The 18,377-nt window shown below is 40.3% G+C and overlaps 1 protein-coding gene across 2 annotated transcripts in view; it reads right to left on the reverse strand.

Moving 5' to 3' along the window:
• LOC129351600 (golgin subfamily A member 7-like) overlaps positions 1–18,377 on the reverse strand; it is a 47,384-nt gene extending 29,007 nt beyond the window's left edge. The window contains exons 1-2 of one of the 2 annotated variants that reach the window (XM_055020530.1): positions 17,365–18,377; positions 16,184–16,280 (exon numbers count right to left, since the gene is read on the reverse strand). In XM_055020530.1, the coding sequence (XP_054876505.1) occupies positions 16,184–16,249 (66 nt within the window). In that variant the 5' untranslated portion in view covers positions 16,250–16,280; positions 17,365–18,377. Of the gene's footprint in view, positions 1–16,183; positions 16,281–17,134 lie in introns of both variants that reach the window. The other variant, XM_055020529.1, reaches the window with a different exon arrangement.

Here is an 18,377-nt window from a genome sequence, read left to right on the forward strand (position 1 = left end):
AAAACACCGAACCTGACACAGATGTTTTGAGTTAATTAGGGTATGACACCATGATCTTTGTCACAGTGCTTTATTATCAGTCACTGAATTTTGACTTGTAATAGGGGTTGGCGATACAAACTTAAAGTATTGTCACAATATTTTGTGGTAGGGATAAAGAACATGAAAAAAAACACCATTTACTACTTATTCTTTAGATAACTGTATGGATGTGACTGCATGGTACAGCATTCATACTGCCACAAACACAACTGTTGATTTAGAAAAAATCTTCCTATTTAGGTTTCTTCAGAATGCCACTTACTTAAAAAAAAAGTCAGATTTACATCAGTAAGGTGCACACAGTAACTGCATTTAATCACATCTTCAAATTTACTGATGCTTATTGAAGCATTCGTGGATCAAGCAGTGGAGAAAATAGTAAGAAAAAAATAATAATTTCCAACCACACTGTCAGTTTTGGATTTTTTTTATGTTGAAAATAATTTCAATTTATTACAACAAAGATAAATCAAAGTCTTCACCATGAGAAGAAGTGCTTAAATGATAAACGGTGCGATGAAGGCTCACACCTGGCCTGAACCATGTCAGATATGTGATGATTCTGTGTAACATTCAAGTTTCCCCATGGATTTCGAAGTGCTCTGTTGTGAGTGCACTTTACCTCAAACTGCTCAGACCTTCACCTCCGGGTCGCCGCTCTACAACACTTCTGTTAGTAAAAATCAGGCGCCACAGACAGTTTCTTCCCCCCAGGCAGTCTCTGTGATGAACAGAACAAACACTTTCCAGTCTGAGTCGTCATCTACTCTGCTGTGAAACAAAATCAGCCAATTTTCTAACTTCAACCTGCTTTTGGTTTTTGATTTCTTTGCATATAGAAAATTGACTGTACATACACATAGATATACATATTGTTTTATTTTATTCTTTATTTTGTTTTTTCTTACTTTTATCAATTTATGTCTGAGTGCTTGAAACCAAAGTGAAATTTCTTATTTGTGCACTCAGTCCTGACCAACGAGGCCAATTCTTTCCAAATCTGCACCATCAGCGCCCTACTGCCTCACCTCAATCAGATGTTACTGGTTAGGATAAGGAACATTGAGTAAATACAGTAAATATATACTTGATGCCCCATTTGATATGCCATAAAGGATCAATTTGTGCTGTTATGTTACGGCTACCAGTTCTGTTTCTTGATACACCGACTTCAGCCACGAGCAAATTCTTACCATTTTTCAAACGGGGCAAATTGAACTGATCAAAGCAAACTGTAGTCTTTGCACAAATCTCCCTCCCAACGCTGCTGTAATTATGAGCTTCATAAGAAACAAAACAATCACAATGAGTGACTTTAGCAAAGCTAAGCAAGCTGTCTGGAAGACAGATCGTGTTTATCCCTCAAAAGCCATGTGACAACACATAATTTGAAATTAAAACGTCGTTTCTCCCCGGTGCCTTTCATTCCCTCGTATTAAAACATTGATGGGAACAGTTGTTTCATGCTGTGATTGTCAAACAATAAGGTGCTGAAAAAAACTTTATACCAGAACACATACATACCACCCTCCATGATGCTCATTTTGAGCCAAATTGTTGACCGGTAATGTTCAGAACCCTCTTAGGCATCAATCACAGAAAAGCTTCCCCCCCTCACCCCCAAGTGCTCAGTTGGATAACTGCAGTTTTTACCCTGTGTATTGAACAAATTTACTGAAACAATAAAAAAAAAAAAGTAAAACAGATGATGAAAATAAAATTAGTGCAAGTATTGTGGGAAATAAAACTGTCAAGAAAAATGTTTCATAGGACAGTTGGTTTTGGTTTTTATGAATTAAGGTCTTGTAGTTTTCCTTTCCATAAGAGTCAGAAGTAAACCGAACAAGGACAACATTTGTTTTTAGCACCTTTCAAGACACCCAAGGACACTTTGCAAAACAAAACAATACAACAATGCACTAAAAATCAAAGCAGATGTGGAAGAGGAAAAAGAGAACAAAGAAACATGACAATGGAAAGGACAGCTTGAACAGATGGGTTTCAAGATGAGATTTATAGAGAGTTCCAGAGCTGGGAATCAAAGAGAGAGATTTGGTCGACCAAGAGAAACTGCTTCACCACTGTTCAGTTTATTTCCACTAAACAGGAAGTGAGGAGGGAGGGTGAAATTGTGGAGTATGGTGAAGCAGGATAAGAAGAGACAGGTGAAACTGGCAAAGCAACAGGAACTGATATGGAATTTACAGAAAATATTGCCAACAAGAAGAAGGTATGTAATGAAAAGAAGGGGACCCAGGTCGAAACTTTGAGGTACACCTGATCTGACTTGGAAAGAGTGGGACCTGAAAGATGTGTGTTGGAGTATCATCAAATACTTGAAATGGGCAGTATTATATAAAAACAACTCTTTGGAGCTTTATATCATGTAAGGATGAAATTCCCTCTTCATAATCATATCTGGCGTGTTGCCTTCACTCTTTCATGCATGTTTGAGAAATCTTTTAGTCTCCCATGGCAACCATTCTGCTGTGCAAACGCCTTGGTGGACCTAGCTCCGCCTTTGAGGCACAGCCCCTCCTCTGAGCTGCAGTTTCCAAGCTTCTGCCTCACAGAGCAGCCCTCCCCCGCAAAAACCCAGCTCCTTCAAACTAGCAGACGAGCAATTAGCAAACATCTTGTGTAACTGCACAACTGCTCAATGAAGTATTGTTTCAGGAAACATCTAAAAAAATTAAATGTGTTGAAAAGAGGACGGGGAACCAATGAAACTGGATGAGGAGTGATGGGAAAGGAGAAAACTTTGATTTGTTCATCAGTCTGACAGCAGGGTTTCTACAACCTCCAGGCCAGTGATGTTTTGTTAAGACGGGTGAATAATGAGCTACAAAATGCACAACACTCATTTACTTGTCTAGCTTTAGGCTTAGATGGATTATTATATCCAGAGCGAAAAAAATATACATCAAACAATTCATCTGCATTCAAATAGATTCAAAGTCAAATGTGATTCAAAAATGTTAAGCTATTCAGCTTATAAAAGTATCTCTCACATCTTCAATAGACTATTTGCACTCTTTATTGTTTCAGCATAGCAAATGTCAGGAGGATAAAAAGAATCACCAGTTAAGTCCCACCAAAGAAACAGAAAAAGGTTAACTAAGACAACTAAGTCACCATCATTAAGGTTTCAATCAACATATTTTTTAATTTAGTATTTACACGTGCTTATTTGTAGCTCATATATCTTCTGTCTGTCCTTAAACAATTTCAGAATGTTTGTTAGGGAGTACGTTATTTTTATGGTAATGGTAAAACCACGTACAATGATCTAGGGATCAGCCGGCCTCCAGCCCCCAGAACAAACTGACGGCTCTGAGCAGGACTGGATGGCAGGGAGCAGCAAGAAAAGAGTGTGAAGGGGTTGGGGGTGGTTGGAAGAGGCTCGTTTATATCCATGTGAAACGAGCCCAAACAAAGGCTCCCTGTTTTTAGGCCCGGACAACCCCCCACATCTCCAACCAAGATAAATAAATAAATACAAATGGAAAGGAAACCAAATACGCTCACTGAAAAGGCTCATAAGAGAGTGACTGACAGACAGCTGGAGACAAATTGTTACATTATCTTTGGAGGGGGCCGGAGAGGAGCATGATGCGCAAAGGTAATGATGAGCAGAAGTGAAGCGGGAGGGGTCAAGGGTCGCAGTATGCGTCTGACCCTAAGCTTTAAGGCACCATTGGAGCAGAAAAAGTGACATGAAGTGGGACAGATTTCCCTGAAGACACAAAATGTCTTTGGGTTCTTTTAAAGAAGATTTCCCCCCCCCACCCACCCTATTTCTATGAACGCGTTTCATCACAAAATAAAGCTCAGCTGTGAATAGCTGACTGGACATTCCTCCTGCAGCTACTCTCTCATGTTTGACTTAATTGCTTTTAAGCTCTCGGTGGCCTGGCCTGGCTCTGACTGACAGAGCTGGAAGCCACAGGGAAGGTAAAGTTATTTTGACAGTCAGTCGAGGAGACAAGGTTGATCTGACCCATGCTCACCCAGCTGGGTTTCCCATGGTGTGGAAGGGGCTGGGAACTCAACTGTTAACTCCATTTGTCCCCACATCTCTGTCTCTGCAGCTCCGGCGCCACAAGTGAGCGACTCTTTGAACTTTCCACCAACGCTTTAAAACTTCAGCTAAAAACGATAAAGAACTAACTAGTGTTTTTTTTTTTAAATATTGGTATATTAACAAACGCATGTTTTATGAGGTTTTCAGGGGTTTTTTTGTCATGGAAAAATTGCAAGGTAAGGCAATTTTATTTGGATAGCACCTTTCAGCCAGAAACAAGTCAAAGTGTTTGTACAAAGAGGTCAACAGCAACATACAAAGAAGAAGAACAACACATCAAACAGATTAAAATGAGACAGATTACGTTTGAACAGGTTTAATAATAATAAATAAAACTAAACATTTTTAAGAGTAGGCAACAGAAAATAATGTTTTCAACCTTATTTAAAAGAAAACCTCAGGGTGGGAGCAGTTTTACAGTGAACAGGAATCTTATTCCAGAATGATGATTTGATTCCGGTAATCTTAAAAGGTCTTAGTGATATATAGAGTTAAAGACGATCAGAAATCTAGTACGTGCTTTATGAATTAATGGAATTTTTGAATTCTATTCTTTGCGCAACAGGAAGTCAGTGATCTCAGATCTGGACTGATGCAGATCTTTTTTTGTTTGGGTAAGGACTCTCGCAGAGGCATTCTGGAGAAGATGTAACTGTGTGTGACGCCACCCAGTAACACACGCATGCACACACACAATGCCAAATCATGAAGGCATTATTTTGCCACAAAACAAGTCCTCATCATAGGTTCACAGCAGTAAACCCATGAGTTTACTCACCATGTAAACTCATTATGAGTTTGGTGACTAAAACGTCCTTCTGAGAGCTGTGGACCTTCATCAGAAGATTTTCTTCACATCCCAAGAGGCTGAGTCAGGTCTAAAATATGATCTACTTGGTTCAGAGTTCGATCCGGCACACCATCCTAACAGGTTTACACACTGACAATGTAAAGACTGACTTGCAGCCCTTCCTTCTCCAGCACACTACATCTACACTGTGCCCCAAATTATTATGCAAGTGATATTTTCTCCGATTTTCTTACAGTCAATGCAAATGATGGTCAGTATAATTTTCAAGTCATGAACTATTACAGTATAAATCAAATTTTACTGAACAAAGCGCCCCATGAGAACAGTATTTTTTTTCAAAAATAAAAAACAACATGCACTGTTCCAAATTATTATGCACAGCAGATTTTCTAAACATTTTATGGATTATAAAGAACTGCAAACATGTAAGTGGTCACATCTACTAAAATCAAAAGCTATTTCAATCAAAAACATCTTAACAAACCCAGTTACATATTAACATAGGATCCCTTCTTTGATAAGGTATTCCTTGCAGCATGAGACGGTGCATTATCATGCATGAAGATGACTTTGCTACTGAAGGTCCGGTTCTTGAAAGTGATCAGTCAGAAAGTCCATATACTTTGCTGAGGTCATTTTCACACATTCAGGATCTCTGAAGGGGTTTAGCAATGATTCTCTCCCCATGATTTCAGCCCAAAGCATGACTCCACCACCTCCTTGCTGACGTCACAGCCGTGTTGGGACATGCTGGCCATCCACCACCAATCCAATACTGAGTCCATCTGGACCATCAAGGGTTGCATTGTAGTCATCAGTGAACAAGTCTGTTTGAAAGTTAATCTTCATGTACAGCTGGGCCCACTGTGACCGTTTCTGCTTGTAAACTCTGGTTAGGGGCCCAATAGTAGAACCAATAGTAAATTCATCCACCACAAGCCTCTGGAGGATCCTCCACCTTGAGGTTCCAGAGGCATCAGCAGCTTCAAATCACTGTTTTCTGCTTTGTAAGGGCATTTTAACAGCTGCTCTCTTAATCTGATGAATTTGTCTAACAGAAACCTTTGTCATTATGCCTTTATCTGTACAAACCCATCTTTGTTCTGAATCAGCCACAAATCTCTTCATAGTACAATAACGCCTCAGTTAAATATCTAATGTTTTCATACCTTGTCATACGGCACTACACTATCTGATGATTTTTGTCAGCAGGGATCCTTTCTCTTTCCCATATTGCTTGAAACTTAATAATGTTGAACATCCTTCTAAAGTAGATTCCCTTTAATTGAGCTCATCAGATAAATGAATCAACCAGCTCTCTGAAATGAATTACAGTGATTCATAGAGTCCTCCCACACAATACCATCTACAAATTTAATAGCACAACAAAAAAAATTTATCTTTATGACACTTAATTCCAACTTGCATAATAATTTGGAACATAGTGTAATGTGGTTTTTCCTGGAGAAAGTGAGTAAAGCATGTTTAAAAGAAAAGAAACGACAAGAACTGAAAAATAGTCTGTTCCCCCAATGAGTGACTGCCGTGAATGCTGTCCATCCCAGCGACTCTTCAGTGCCCACTGTCCGAAAACAAAGCACTTTTATCAGCACATCGCTGGCTACCTAATCTATTGTCCAAGTTTAAAGAGGTGAGGTCTGAGATGGGGTTTTTAAAAGACCTGTGAACTTAGGTGTTGCAAATCAAAGAAACCATGAAAAAGATAATGCCATGACAGGAGCATACCAGCAGAGGACCTGAGGATCTCTACCCAGTGCAGACCTCCATGCCTCACTCATCGTACCAGCTTGACCCATCTGCCCAACCAGTACTAATCTCAATGCTCCCATGCAGTTCTTCAGGGTTACTATCGAATGCCTAGACTGGCACCAAAGAGAGGTACTTCACATTTCCAGCATCACCTTGCTCCTCGGCGGTACTATCTGCCTCACCCACAACCAAAGTGTTATTCTTGTATTCAGACAAGCGATGATTTCTGCCAGCATTGTGTCAGATAAGGGAGCAGTGACATTGGCTGTACAGAGGCCAATGAAACCAATTATTAGCCAGTTAAACTAGAAGGGGTCACTCCTACAGGATATGGTGTGAACATTGACACTGACAGGTTCCAGTGTTGTTATGGTTGCACTATGCAAAGTAAAAATCACAGTTTAAAATGTTGCTCAGTGTGTAAAAGCGCCTTTTACTGCTCTTAAAACTACCAGGGGGCGTATTGGTTCGTACACAAAACCAAAAGTATGCCCTGCACCTCTGATAGTATGCATAAAGATGTGGTAGGGTAGGAAGTTCTCTGAGACATCAGTCAACAGGAAAATCTGTGAAAAAGACAAAATACTTTGCGTCAGGCAATTAGTCTGTCTGGTTAGGTGCTTTTTAGGTAACACAAGCTTGAAGCACTTTGGGACTCTGGTTCACAAGTTTGCACTATATATGAGTCATGGAATAACAAACTTCTCTGAGGTACCACTGAACAATGTGGGTGAGCTTACTGGCCCGAATGAAGCCCTCGTCAAGAAGCAGTCAGCATTGCAACAACGCCGTTTTGGGGTGGGTTGAGGTACTATTTAAGCTTACAGCCAATGATTCAGAGTTACTCATAACTGTTTTAGCGCTTGAAAGTAACCAGCAGCAGTGTCCAATTATGGTGTTTAACATTATCAATAACCAATTGGTTTTGGAAAGTAAGAACGATGCGACTAACTCAGGTTGAAAAGAGAAACTTCTGAGCAGAGAAATCGGCTTTTCCAGCTCTTAGCAGAAACAGCAAGGCCCCGGCCTTTATACAAGGAGTTTGGGAGGGACAAACACATGAGTACAATGTGATAACTGGGAGTTGCAAATGGGAGAGCTTTGATGGAGTATATTGTTTACTGAATGTAGGGTCTAAGTGAGACACTGATTTTTTTTAGCTGTGCGAAAATCTGCAGTGGCCAGATGACCCAGAGTTTTGAGACAGATTGATTTCAGTGAAAGCAAGGTCTATTCCCAAGATTAATGTTAGTGTACAAAATCCTACCAACCATGACATTTTACCATCAGGGAGATTACTGGTACCGTGCTGTCGGCTGAGTCTATTCACTGCTGTCAATAAGATCTGCACACAGGATGGACCCCCATTAGTGCGTCTCTTGTTTTCATCCTCATCTGGATGAAAACAAGAGACAGATTGTTCAATGGATACTAAGAGAGAAATCAATGTCCTTTTTGAAAACAAATGTGGGGGTTGGGATCAGCAAAATGAGCAAAATACAGCAAATTTAGGATTAGGGTTAGTAACCATAACCCTACACAGCAAAACAACATGGGATGTGTGAAAGATTTACATGTGGATATTTTGTTAAAAGGAGAGAATCAGTTTTGAAGACCTACCTCAACTGTACCAAAGACACAGTACAGGATCAGAACCAGAATCTGGAGGGTTGTTTTCACTGCAAACATCAGAGGAGAGGTGACCACAGCTGCCGCCCACAATAGTGAGGAACATACCATATAATTGAAAAGTTCGCTGCCTGGGGCAGAATTGAACTACACATTAACTGGTTAGCGAGCAACTTGAAAGTGGAAAAGCACCTTTACAGAAATTTATAACAGAAGGATGGATGGAAAAGTCCACTTCCTCCTGCTTGTCTCCTGATGTCTGTGTAAGAAAGTGAGACGGTTTGCAGCATTTAGATATTGATAACAGGGAATTGAACTGCAAAACACTCAGACACCCCATCCCCCAGCTGCAGGATGTGATGGGGATCCTGGGGAAACACTATCTTCTTGCCACTGGATCAGGGTAAGGCACACCACCAGAGGTTTGTGTCCAAAGAGAGCAGATATATGTTCACCTTTGTGACCTCTTGGAGCCTTTACAAATGGTTTGGTATACCATCCTGCCTTATGAGTGCACCTGGTGCATTCAAGCAATGCATGCAGCAATGCCTGGAAGGACGATGGGATGAGATATTCAACAGGACCTTTGGGGGCCATGTTGAGGATGTCAGAAAGTTATTGCAATGCCTCAGAGACCATGGAATTAGGCTCAAACCAAGAAAATGTGACTTTTTCAAACCAAAAAAGTCAAAGATGTCTACGGTTGGTAGATATCTTGGCAGAATTGTTTCTGCTGGGGGGAGTGCAAATCGACACGGCAGCTTGAAGTGCCATCTCTGAGGAACAAGCAGCTATGTACTGTTGGTGAGCTTAGAGTAATTCTTTGACCTTTAAGCTACTATAAGGCAATTGATCAAAGACATTTGCGTATTGCTAAACCCCTGCATGACTGAAAAACAGAAACTCAGCAGTACACAAGAAAAGGAAAAATCAGACAGAATAACAACTTGTTCTCAATTATTCCCATTCAGTGAAGTGATGTGCATCAATCAGTTCCAATTGTATGGAATTGATTTAGACATAATTAAAAGCTTTAATCAGTTCAGTTCAATTTGAACTATAAATTTTTATACTGAATTTTGGATTTGTACATGCGATTCTGGAGAAGTTAGTTCCTCGCCGTATCGGTACTTTTGTGCAAGTGCATTCATACTCTATATTTTCTAAGGACGTTTATTACAATATAAGGTTCTTTTTAAAGTGCACAACACAAATGCTGGGCTGGCAAAAACAAAAATGATCCAAGCACAATTGACTGTTGCAACAGATGTCAACAATCTCCAGGCATCTACATCCACATGTTTTGGTCCTGTCCAAACCCCTCTAATTGTTGAAGCCAAGTATCAAGCGCTCCTACATGGGTTCTCACCATTGCTCAGCTCTGCTTGGTACCCGACCTCCTGAATTATCTAAGCTCTCAAAGATTAAAGGCAGAGTACTTGTCTTTACAAACCCTTTTAACCAGGCGTCTCGTTCTGTTTTAAATGGAAACATGCTCCCTCACATAAAAATTGGCTTAGGGAAATTTTGACTCATATCAAACTTGACGAGATCAGATGCTCTATTGCAGGTTTTTTCAAAACATTCCGCAAGGTCTGGTAACCCTTTGTAGTGTAGTCAGACAGAACAGCTGTCCATTCAGAAAACCAGTAGATGACGACCAGGCCACACAATCTTTTGACCTCCCTCCAGACCGTCTCTTTTCATCTCTTTCCCTTAATGAAGGGATATAGTAGAACACAAGCTCTGTATAGATTGCCAAAAACTGTTCTGTCAACTATTTAGACTGGTATTAGTAAATTATTAGTTATTAAAAGGGCAGTATTATGTACAATAAACATTTTTGAGATTCACATCATGTTGTAATCTTTAAATGCACACCTGGCGTGTTGTTTTGATGCATGTTTGAGAAATCCTTTAATCTCCCATGGTAACCGTTCAGCTGTGCAAAATGTTGAGTGGGACTGCTGCAGTATTCAAGCTTCCGCCTCTCAGAGCAGTGCTCCCCCTGTGACTCCTCCATCTAGTCCCTGCAGACTAGCCAGCAGCAATTAGCAAACGCCTGGTGGAACTGTGTACCAGCTGAGTTCATTATAGGAGCTCCTTCTTCGTGCTTCGCTGGTAAAAGCTTTCATAAAGGGTTAATCGAGGAGCTATGTTGCGATCACTTCCTGAAGGCGGAGTTTCAGAAAGCGCAGCAGTTTTTAAAGAGATAGACGCCCAATTGCAAGGTGTTAAATTACAAAGTAAACTTTCTTTTAACTTATATTTGACGTACACAGCATTTTCATTACAAGTGAAAGTCACATGCTGGACTGTTATATAAAATGGCACTCTGTGCCTGGAAAACATAAAATACTGCCCCTTTAATAACTGGAACATTGATCAATACGTTTCACAATTATTCTTGATGACTTTGATGATAACATTTGACAAAATGTAAAGTTTGATGCTTATTTCATAACTGGTATTACTGTATGTTCTTATGCTTTAAAGCGTGAACTTCCTTGTTCCTGACACAGGCTAAATAAATAAACTTGACTAAACTTGGCATGGGTAAGATGTCTCAGAATGAGATGTAAATTTGTCATAAAGACAAAGGCTAATGTGGTGGAGAAAACGTCCAGTTGTGAACTGATGAACTGTGGTCAGCATGCTTTCCTGATTAACTGCACTGAGTTCCTGGTAAAGCTACTCTGGGGTTGGTTGGGAAAACAAAGCAGAAATGAAGCTGGAAGGATTCCTATTTGGTTGTCCTTAGACAATAGTGCATTTGGCTCATTTCCCTTGAGCTATGGGCAGCAGCAAATAATGAAATGCAACACCGTAGGCACTCATTAAACACACGGCAAATACCTTGCACAGAGGCTGGCATGAGTTCTCAGTCAAATGCTGCATGGAACGGACGTATGCTTTGTCCACTTTGATCCAAATTGACATGTTTGGATCACGTTACTTACATTCTGATAGTTTTTCTTGAATTGTTTGTCTATTGTGAGCTGGAGCATTGCAGTCGTGACGCAGGATTGTTTTTGTATTTGAAAAGCTGTTGGCTGTTCTGTGGTTGCAGTATGGGCAGTTTTACATTTCTTAGGTGGGAGTGAGAAGGAGGAAGAAAAAAAAAAGGCCCCACATATTCAGTGTTTGGGTAGGAAACGGTGCTGGTAGCTGCAGCGTTTGTGCAAGTTGAAGGGAGGCCGTGCAGCTGGGTTTGTTTATCAGCCACATTACATTTCAAGTCTTTCCTTCGAGGTGAAGGAGAGAATATAATTGATCGCGTGATAAATGCCTCCGTTATTGGGAGAGTGAAAGACATATACCTTTTGCTGTCACTTGGACTCATTAATTGTAATGTTTATGCGTGTTAATGTTAACAAAAAAGAAAAAAAAACCCTGCTTTGTGTTAGGTCGACGTCATGTGTTTGTCACAATGGGAAGTTAGCTTATCTCGCAGGCAACGGTTACGGACACGCAGAGTTTGTTGAACAGAAAAATTGAATCTGGAGATTGTCGGCTGTGGGGGAGAAAAACTGAAATGTGAGTCATTAATAATGCAGATAAGGGGACAGCAGGATGTTTGTGGAGGGAGATCTTTCTGCAAGTGAAGAGGAGGAGATTCAAGAAGGAAGGAAGTGTATCCGCAGGTGTTGAGGTTGGCTGGTTGATGGTGATGTATGTTCGCCGGAGCAGATGAAGGGGGATCAAGGGGCAGGTCATCACTGGACAGAAACCACAGGCAGACATTATCTGCTGACGTAGCAGTTCAGCTGCTTTAAACAAGGAATCTAATGTTCAATTTCAATAAATATGCAACTTGTATGAGATCTCCTGTGTGAATGAAAGATCAGCTAAAAGTGTCCCTCGTGCGCTATAAAGGACACAGTGGTGTCACACATAGCTAGGGTGCTCAGCTATGTGCTCAGAAAACGTGGATGGTAATGAAGGAGAGCATGTTGTCATTTCAAAGTTGTTGACCAACTTAGTCCTCGTTATCGTCCTCCATGATTCTTTCTTTGGAATCAATGACGTTCAGGTTGAGGAGATGTTATCTGGCCACACAGACTCTGGTCACATTTATAAAGTTCAGATTGAATTTAGAATGATATATCCAAGTGGCCTGGGTTGCATTGGTAAAAATCCAATCTGTGTTGTTCAGGCTGTCAGTAAAAGATCAGATACAGGCAAAAAAAATAATAATCAGACAAACAATGAAGCAATGAACAAAGACCAAGAAACCAGGAGTAATCCTGTGGGAATGAACGGACACTCGGGTGTCTTAGGAAAGTTCCCTGATGGGGCTTGATGGGCTTTAGCTGGGAGCAGCACCTGTCAGCCTCACCCTGGAAAAGGAGAATAATGAGGAAACCAAGAAGTCCACCAGCACACAACTCTGTTGATAGAACGGAATTGGGCAGAGCCCAAACAACTGGTGTGAGCTTGAATGAGACGGATGCTACAGGTTCCTTCTTGCTCAATGGAAAGCTGTTCAAGAGGCCCTTAAAGGAAGATTGCTACTCATCTGCTGGAAATAACAGGATGAAAAAGTTTCATTGAGCATGTAAAAATAAACTTCAGTCAAGTCTGTTTGGAATTATGCCACCGCACTGAGAGTGAACTATATTTCATCCTCTCTTGAGATGCCGTTTCAGTGTGCGCACAAAGACGACAAGCTTGTTAAGGCGTTGGTAATTTACTAAGCCAAAAATATATACTCTCATAACAGCACTGGATCTCCTTTCCTGGTTATATAGGGAATAACATCCACTAAAACCCCTTTCTGGTAATAGAGATTGTAGTTGCAGGTGGATCAAACCTGGGACCAGTCTGTAGCAATGCTAACAGGCAGGTGTCTTTTGCTAATTGTAATTCATAAAAACATCAACCAGGGAGTTTCCCAACTAAATCCAGCAGTGAACTCTTAATTCAACTTCCGCTCCACCAATTCTCTGTACAACATAACCTGTTGAGGGTACTCCACGTAACTGAGTACAGCGTTTAGATACGGCTGAGAAACAGAATCAAAATATGGTTTCTCAGCCATATTACCACGACACCCTTGTGGAAAAAATGTTTAGCAAAAAACATGAGCGTTTTCTAAATTGCCATGTTTCCATTATGCAAATTTAGATTCAGAATTTCAATTTGAAAAGTTTTATGGCTAATGGAAACGGAGATATAGGGTTGTTGTTTTTTTTCGCAGGATTTTCAATTGTCTTGAAAATATCTTTTTACTATTAAAATTTTCTCCCCAAAACAGCTGAAACACAAGTTTTATGGTAATTTCATCTGAGCTTAGAACATGCAGAACATCACCAGAACTGTGCAGCTTTTCTCAGCTGAACTGATGTGTTGTTTTCTTCCTGCCTTATCCAGTTTCAGGTTTCTCTTGTGGTTGTTGTGGGGAGCTGAGCTGAAGGACAATGGTTTTCTAAGGCTCTGTGGAGCCAGAGTGGCTATTTTGATTATTGTGGCCTGACAGCTTTCCATGCAATGAAGTTTGAGATCTCCTGAGTCACACACACATACACACACATTCAATTGATTTTTTAAAATTTATTCCTGATCATTACTGATACACCAGCCCAGTAGGCCGATATGGATGAAGAATGAATGTAATGATCAAGACTGAAATCTTGCGTAATTGTCACAAAAATCGCTTGGAGTCAAATCTGACTTTAAAGGAGCGGTGTTATGTACTTTCCAGATAGGGGTTGGCTTGTCACTGGAGCTATTGAAGATTAAAATATAATCTCAATACAACACATGTTGCAGCAGCACAAACATCTGCAACACTAATGTCAGCATCTACAGTCCACACTTATAAAGAAAGCATTTTTTAAAGGGTTGCTATTTTGTATGACAAGGAACATCGTTTTTTAAAATCAAGTTACTTTTAGTGTTGTAAAAGTAATGTACATATCCAATTTGACTTTTCAAAGTTATGCCTTGAAATTGGACGTCTGTCTCTTTAAGAAGCTCCTACTCTTACTCTTTCCGACACTCCGTCTTGGCACGTGCCATCAAGACAGTACTTCTCCATTCTGCTGCTTACAACTGTTTTTATGAGCATTGGACTGAGAAGTCTCCTACAATGAGCTCAGCAAACGCACAGTTCCACCAGCTGTTTGCCAATTGCTGCTGGCTAGTCTGAAGGAGCTGAGTGGGGGAGCTGTGAAGAAAAGCCAACTCTTGGTAAGATCAAGCGCTAAGTCATGGTTGGCATGGGAGATTGAAGAATTCCTCAAACATGCATGGAAGAATCAAAGCAACACTCCACGTCTGCTTTTTTTTTTTTTTTTTATGAAGGAATATTAAAACCTGACATAAAGCTAAAAAAATCTCTAAAGAAGTTGCTCCAGAAAAGGCGGAAAGGCTTTTTCCCCTCTCTCTCTCTTTTCAACTCCTGTAGTGATGAATTAACTTTTTCATAAGTCTTTCATGACGAAGATGCAACCGTGTCCCTAAACAAAATGGAATGCTTTACATCACACGTTCTGTTCCCATAACTCTACATCAAACAAAGAATTACCAAATTCAGTCTGACACAGGAAGGCTTAGGAGCCAATGAAGCGAGAAATCAACCTTTAAAATTTGGTATGTAGTTTTAGTGTTTTTGCTCGTTTAAATGTTCTCAATGCTTCATTGTTTTCTCAATTAACGCCAAGCTGGTAAAGAATCCGAGACGTAATTTGTCATGAGCAACACTGAAACAACAACTGAAAACAATAAACAAGATTGATGAGACAATTTCGGGGCTGAAAATCACGCACTTATATCCAGGCATGTAGCCCATCAGCCATGATGCAGCAATTATAATTTTTTCCATGACAACCTCGGTCAGAATCTGATCACGGAAAGTTGAGTCAAGTCCAGAAAGAATCAGATTAGGACAGTCTGTTCCTCAATAAACTGATGTCATACGGCCTTATATAGGTTGCCAGTGTTCTAGTAGCTGTAGCATCAGAGAAAAATACACATGCTAAAAGATGTTGATTGTTTTTTCTTTACGTCATCATGAACTCAATATATGTTTTCCCCATTGTGTCGTTTTTCACGATACATCTGAAGATCACTTTTGAGAAGTCAAGTTCTGATGAACATTAATTGCTTAGGCGCTGCTTTTTTCACAGCAGGTGCTTCATCTCTAGAGAATGAGGGCCAATAAAAAATTACTTTTTTCTCTGAATTCTGACCTTATTTTTCAAAATTCTGATTTTTTTTCCCCCTCAAATTTCTGACTTTATTCTTCTGAGAAAGAAATCAGAATTCTTCCTTTCTTTTTTTCTTGTCAGTGGCCCTGATCCTCTGAACATATTTTCACGTACCTTTGAAATAAATTACATCTTTCTCTGTAACGGAAGAGGAAACACATATCTAACTTCTAGTGAAAAGTCAAACTCCTGCTGTAGAACAGACTGAGGGCAAAGAAATTCAGCCCAGGGTCTTAGTTTAATACGAGCCATGAACTAAAGACAGTGCAGTTTCATTTGTGGTATAGAAGCACAGCATTTAATAAACAATCAAAACTAATGCGTTTGTGTATCTGATGATAAAATTTAGAGTAAAAATTAGTCAGCAACAGTTTATTAATCAAGCAGTTTATAAAAAAATATATAAAAAATCTAAGGAACTTCCAAACCCAACAGCTGAGGATACAAAACATTCAACCAGGTTAAAATTCAACTGCAGGTCTGTCAGTAGACACAATTAAATATATTAGAATGGAAACGAATAATTTTTTAGACTTCCTTCAAATGTAAAAAAAAAACAAAAAAAACTGATGTTTTGACCACAATCCTTTGCTCCTAAAAGGTAATCTGAAAGAAAGAGACAAGAACACACTTTACCTCCACCTGGCTCTTTTTTTGCACCCGCTCCTCCTTCATCCTCCTCTTCCTCACTCCTGCTGACATTCTCCTGTTCCTCTTTCACAACTCTGCAGTCCTATCAGTTGTTTGACAGTAACAATGATCAGCTTTATTGCTCTTTTGCACAGAATTTATTGTGTTGAGCCAAAAAACAACATAACAATCAACTTAAGAAAAGCACTAAACACACAGGGATCAATGTTTGGATTTATTTATATATTTGGTCTTTAGCTGTTATTTTTAAAAGCAATGTTGCCTATTAATGAAAAACACAACATATTGTCCTAGTTTGTAAATTCAGATATTGTCTTTCCTGCTTTGAACACAGACTGCCTCCTAAAATGTCTGTTTGTGATAAATTGTGGACATGCAGCCACATGGATTCACTTTAATTGGTCAAGCAGATTAATTACTTACACATCTGCGGTCTCACGCGGCTGCTCGGCCGCCTTTAACGTCCTGTGCGCCCTGAACACACACTAACACTCTTCACGCCAAGCCTGAGACGGGATGCTGCAGCCTGACAGCCTATTGCGGAACTGCTGATTGGTCGTCATTACCGACCGTCACGGAAAATATCTACTAATTCTGCACATTTGCTGCGTCCCGCACTAACTTTTTCTTTCTAGGCTTTCCAGCTCCACTCCCCTCTTTCTTCTTTCGCTGTGGTATGTTGGCTAATTTTACACACTCCTCTTTATTCCTCCCTTTGACGCTTTGGGTGGCCACTCACATTTCCCTTTAGTACAGGAGACACTGGACTGAGCCCATGAATTTTAATAATGATGAAGAAAAGTTACTAAAGTAAATGTTACCAGTACTGCCCACGTTTGAACACAGATAACAACAAAATCAGTAGTCTGTCGATGTTAACAAGCTCAAGGTGATATATTGGTCATCTTGTAGCTAACATTAGCTGCTTTACTCAACTCGCTCTGTTAGCTTGTGTAACCGGATCCGATCTGCGTTGTGCTGGTTTTAAATGATCAGGCCGTGGTTCACCTTTAAAAGGGTTTATTCTGACAAGAATAACAAATAGGAAATAGCCGTATTACAGGCTGCCCGCTCCAAGCCCTCTCCCACAGGACAACATGACAAAAGGGGCGGTCTTAGCTCACAACATGTTAAATATGCAAAATAAACCTTTCTATACAACATACCTGACAAGAATAACAAATAGGAAATAGCCGTGTTACAGGCTGCCCGCTCCAAGCCCTACATAAACAAAAGTACATAACAGAAATTAACTTAATAAATCTATAAATAAAATGGATGTATTTAGATACAAAATAAATAATACACACCTCTCCCACAGGACAACATGACAAAAGGGGAGGGTCTAAGGGACGCAAACATTTTAAAGGCAATACCACAGAGGAAGAAACAAAAGGGGAGGGGCTTCCGTTCTTAAAGTAACACAGTTAAAACAATAACAGAGATTTTCAGTCAGGTAGGAACCCATACAAATAACCAAAGAAAAACATTTTGAGTAATTATAACAACATATAAATTCAACCAGGTTACACTTGCGGGGGAAACTGAGCTAACAGTTCTTTGCCGTGTTTCGAACGCTCACCCAGGCGTAAACACAGCGCGAGCGTCTCGGCCCTCATGTTGCGTTTAAATGCGGCTCGGAAAACACGCTACAAGACGTTAACAACGGATTAATCAAAAACGCGGGAGGCAGAGGGCACAGACATGGAAAATGCGAAAATAGAACTAACAGGAAGTGGGCCAAAATGAAAGAAATGCCAGTCCGGGGGGCGACGGGTCTGGTTTTTATGTATGGGTTTAAAATAAATAATAAAAAAATAAAAGACAAGAAGAAGAAAAAAAAAACTGTTCGAACATCGCGATAGCCGACCAGACCCCATGGTGGACCAATGCCGCTTCTTTGGGAAACTGTCGCTCCCAGGGGCCCAACAGTGTAAATATTTAGTCTCTCTATTGTTCGCCATAAGCTTTTAAGGCACCGAGGTTTAGAGGCTGAATGTTGTAGTGACATGCACGCTCCGATACTCATCTGCTTTTGCTTGCAAAATGCATTTTTCTCCCACTTCGCGTTCCTCCTGTTTATTTGGCTCCGCGGGTCTTTTGGCTGAACGCTGTCCCGGTGGGAGAGCCTCTCATCCAGATAGGACGCTTCCTCTTGCAGCCGAGCGAAGCCAGGTTC

The sequence above is a fragment of the Poeciliopsis prolifica genome, unplaced genomic scaffold (assembly GCF_027474105.1).
Source record: "Poeciliopsis prolifica strain line A6 unplaced genomic scaffold, Auburn_PproV2 SCAFFOLD068, whole genome shotgun sequence".
In the NCBI taxonomy this organism is placed as follows: Eukaryota; Metazoa; Chordata; class Actinopteri; order Cyprinodontiformes; family Poeciliidae; genus Poeciliopsis; species Poeciliopsis prolifica.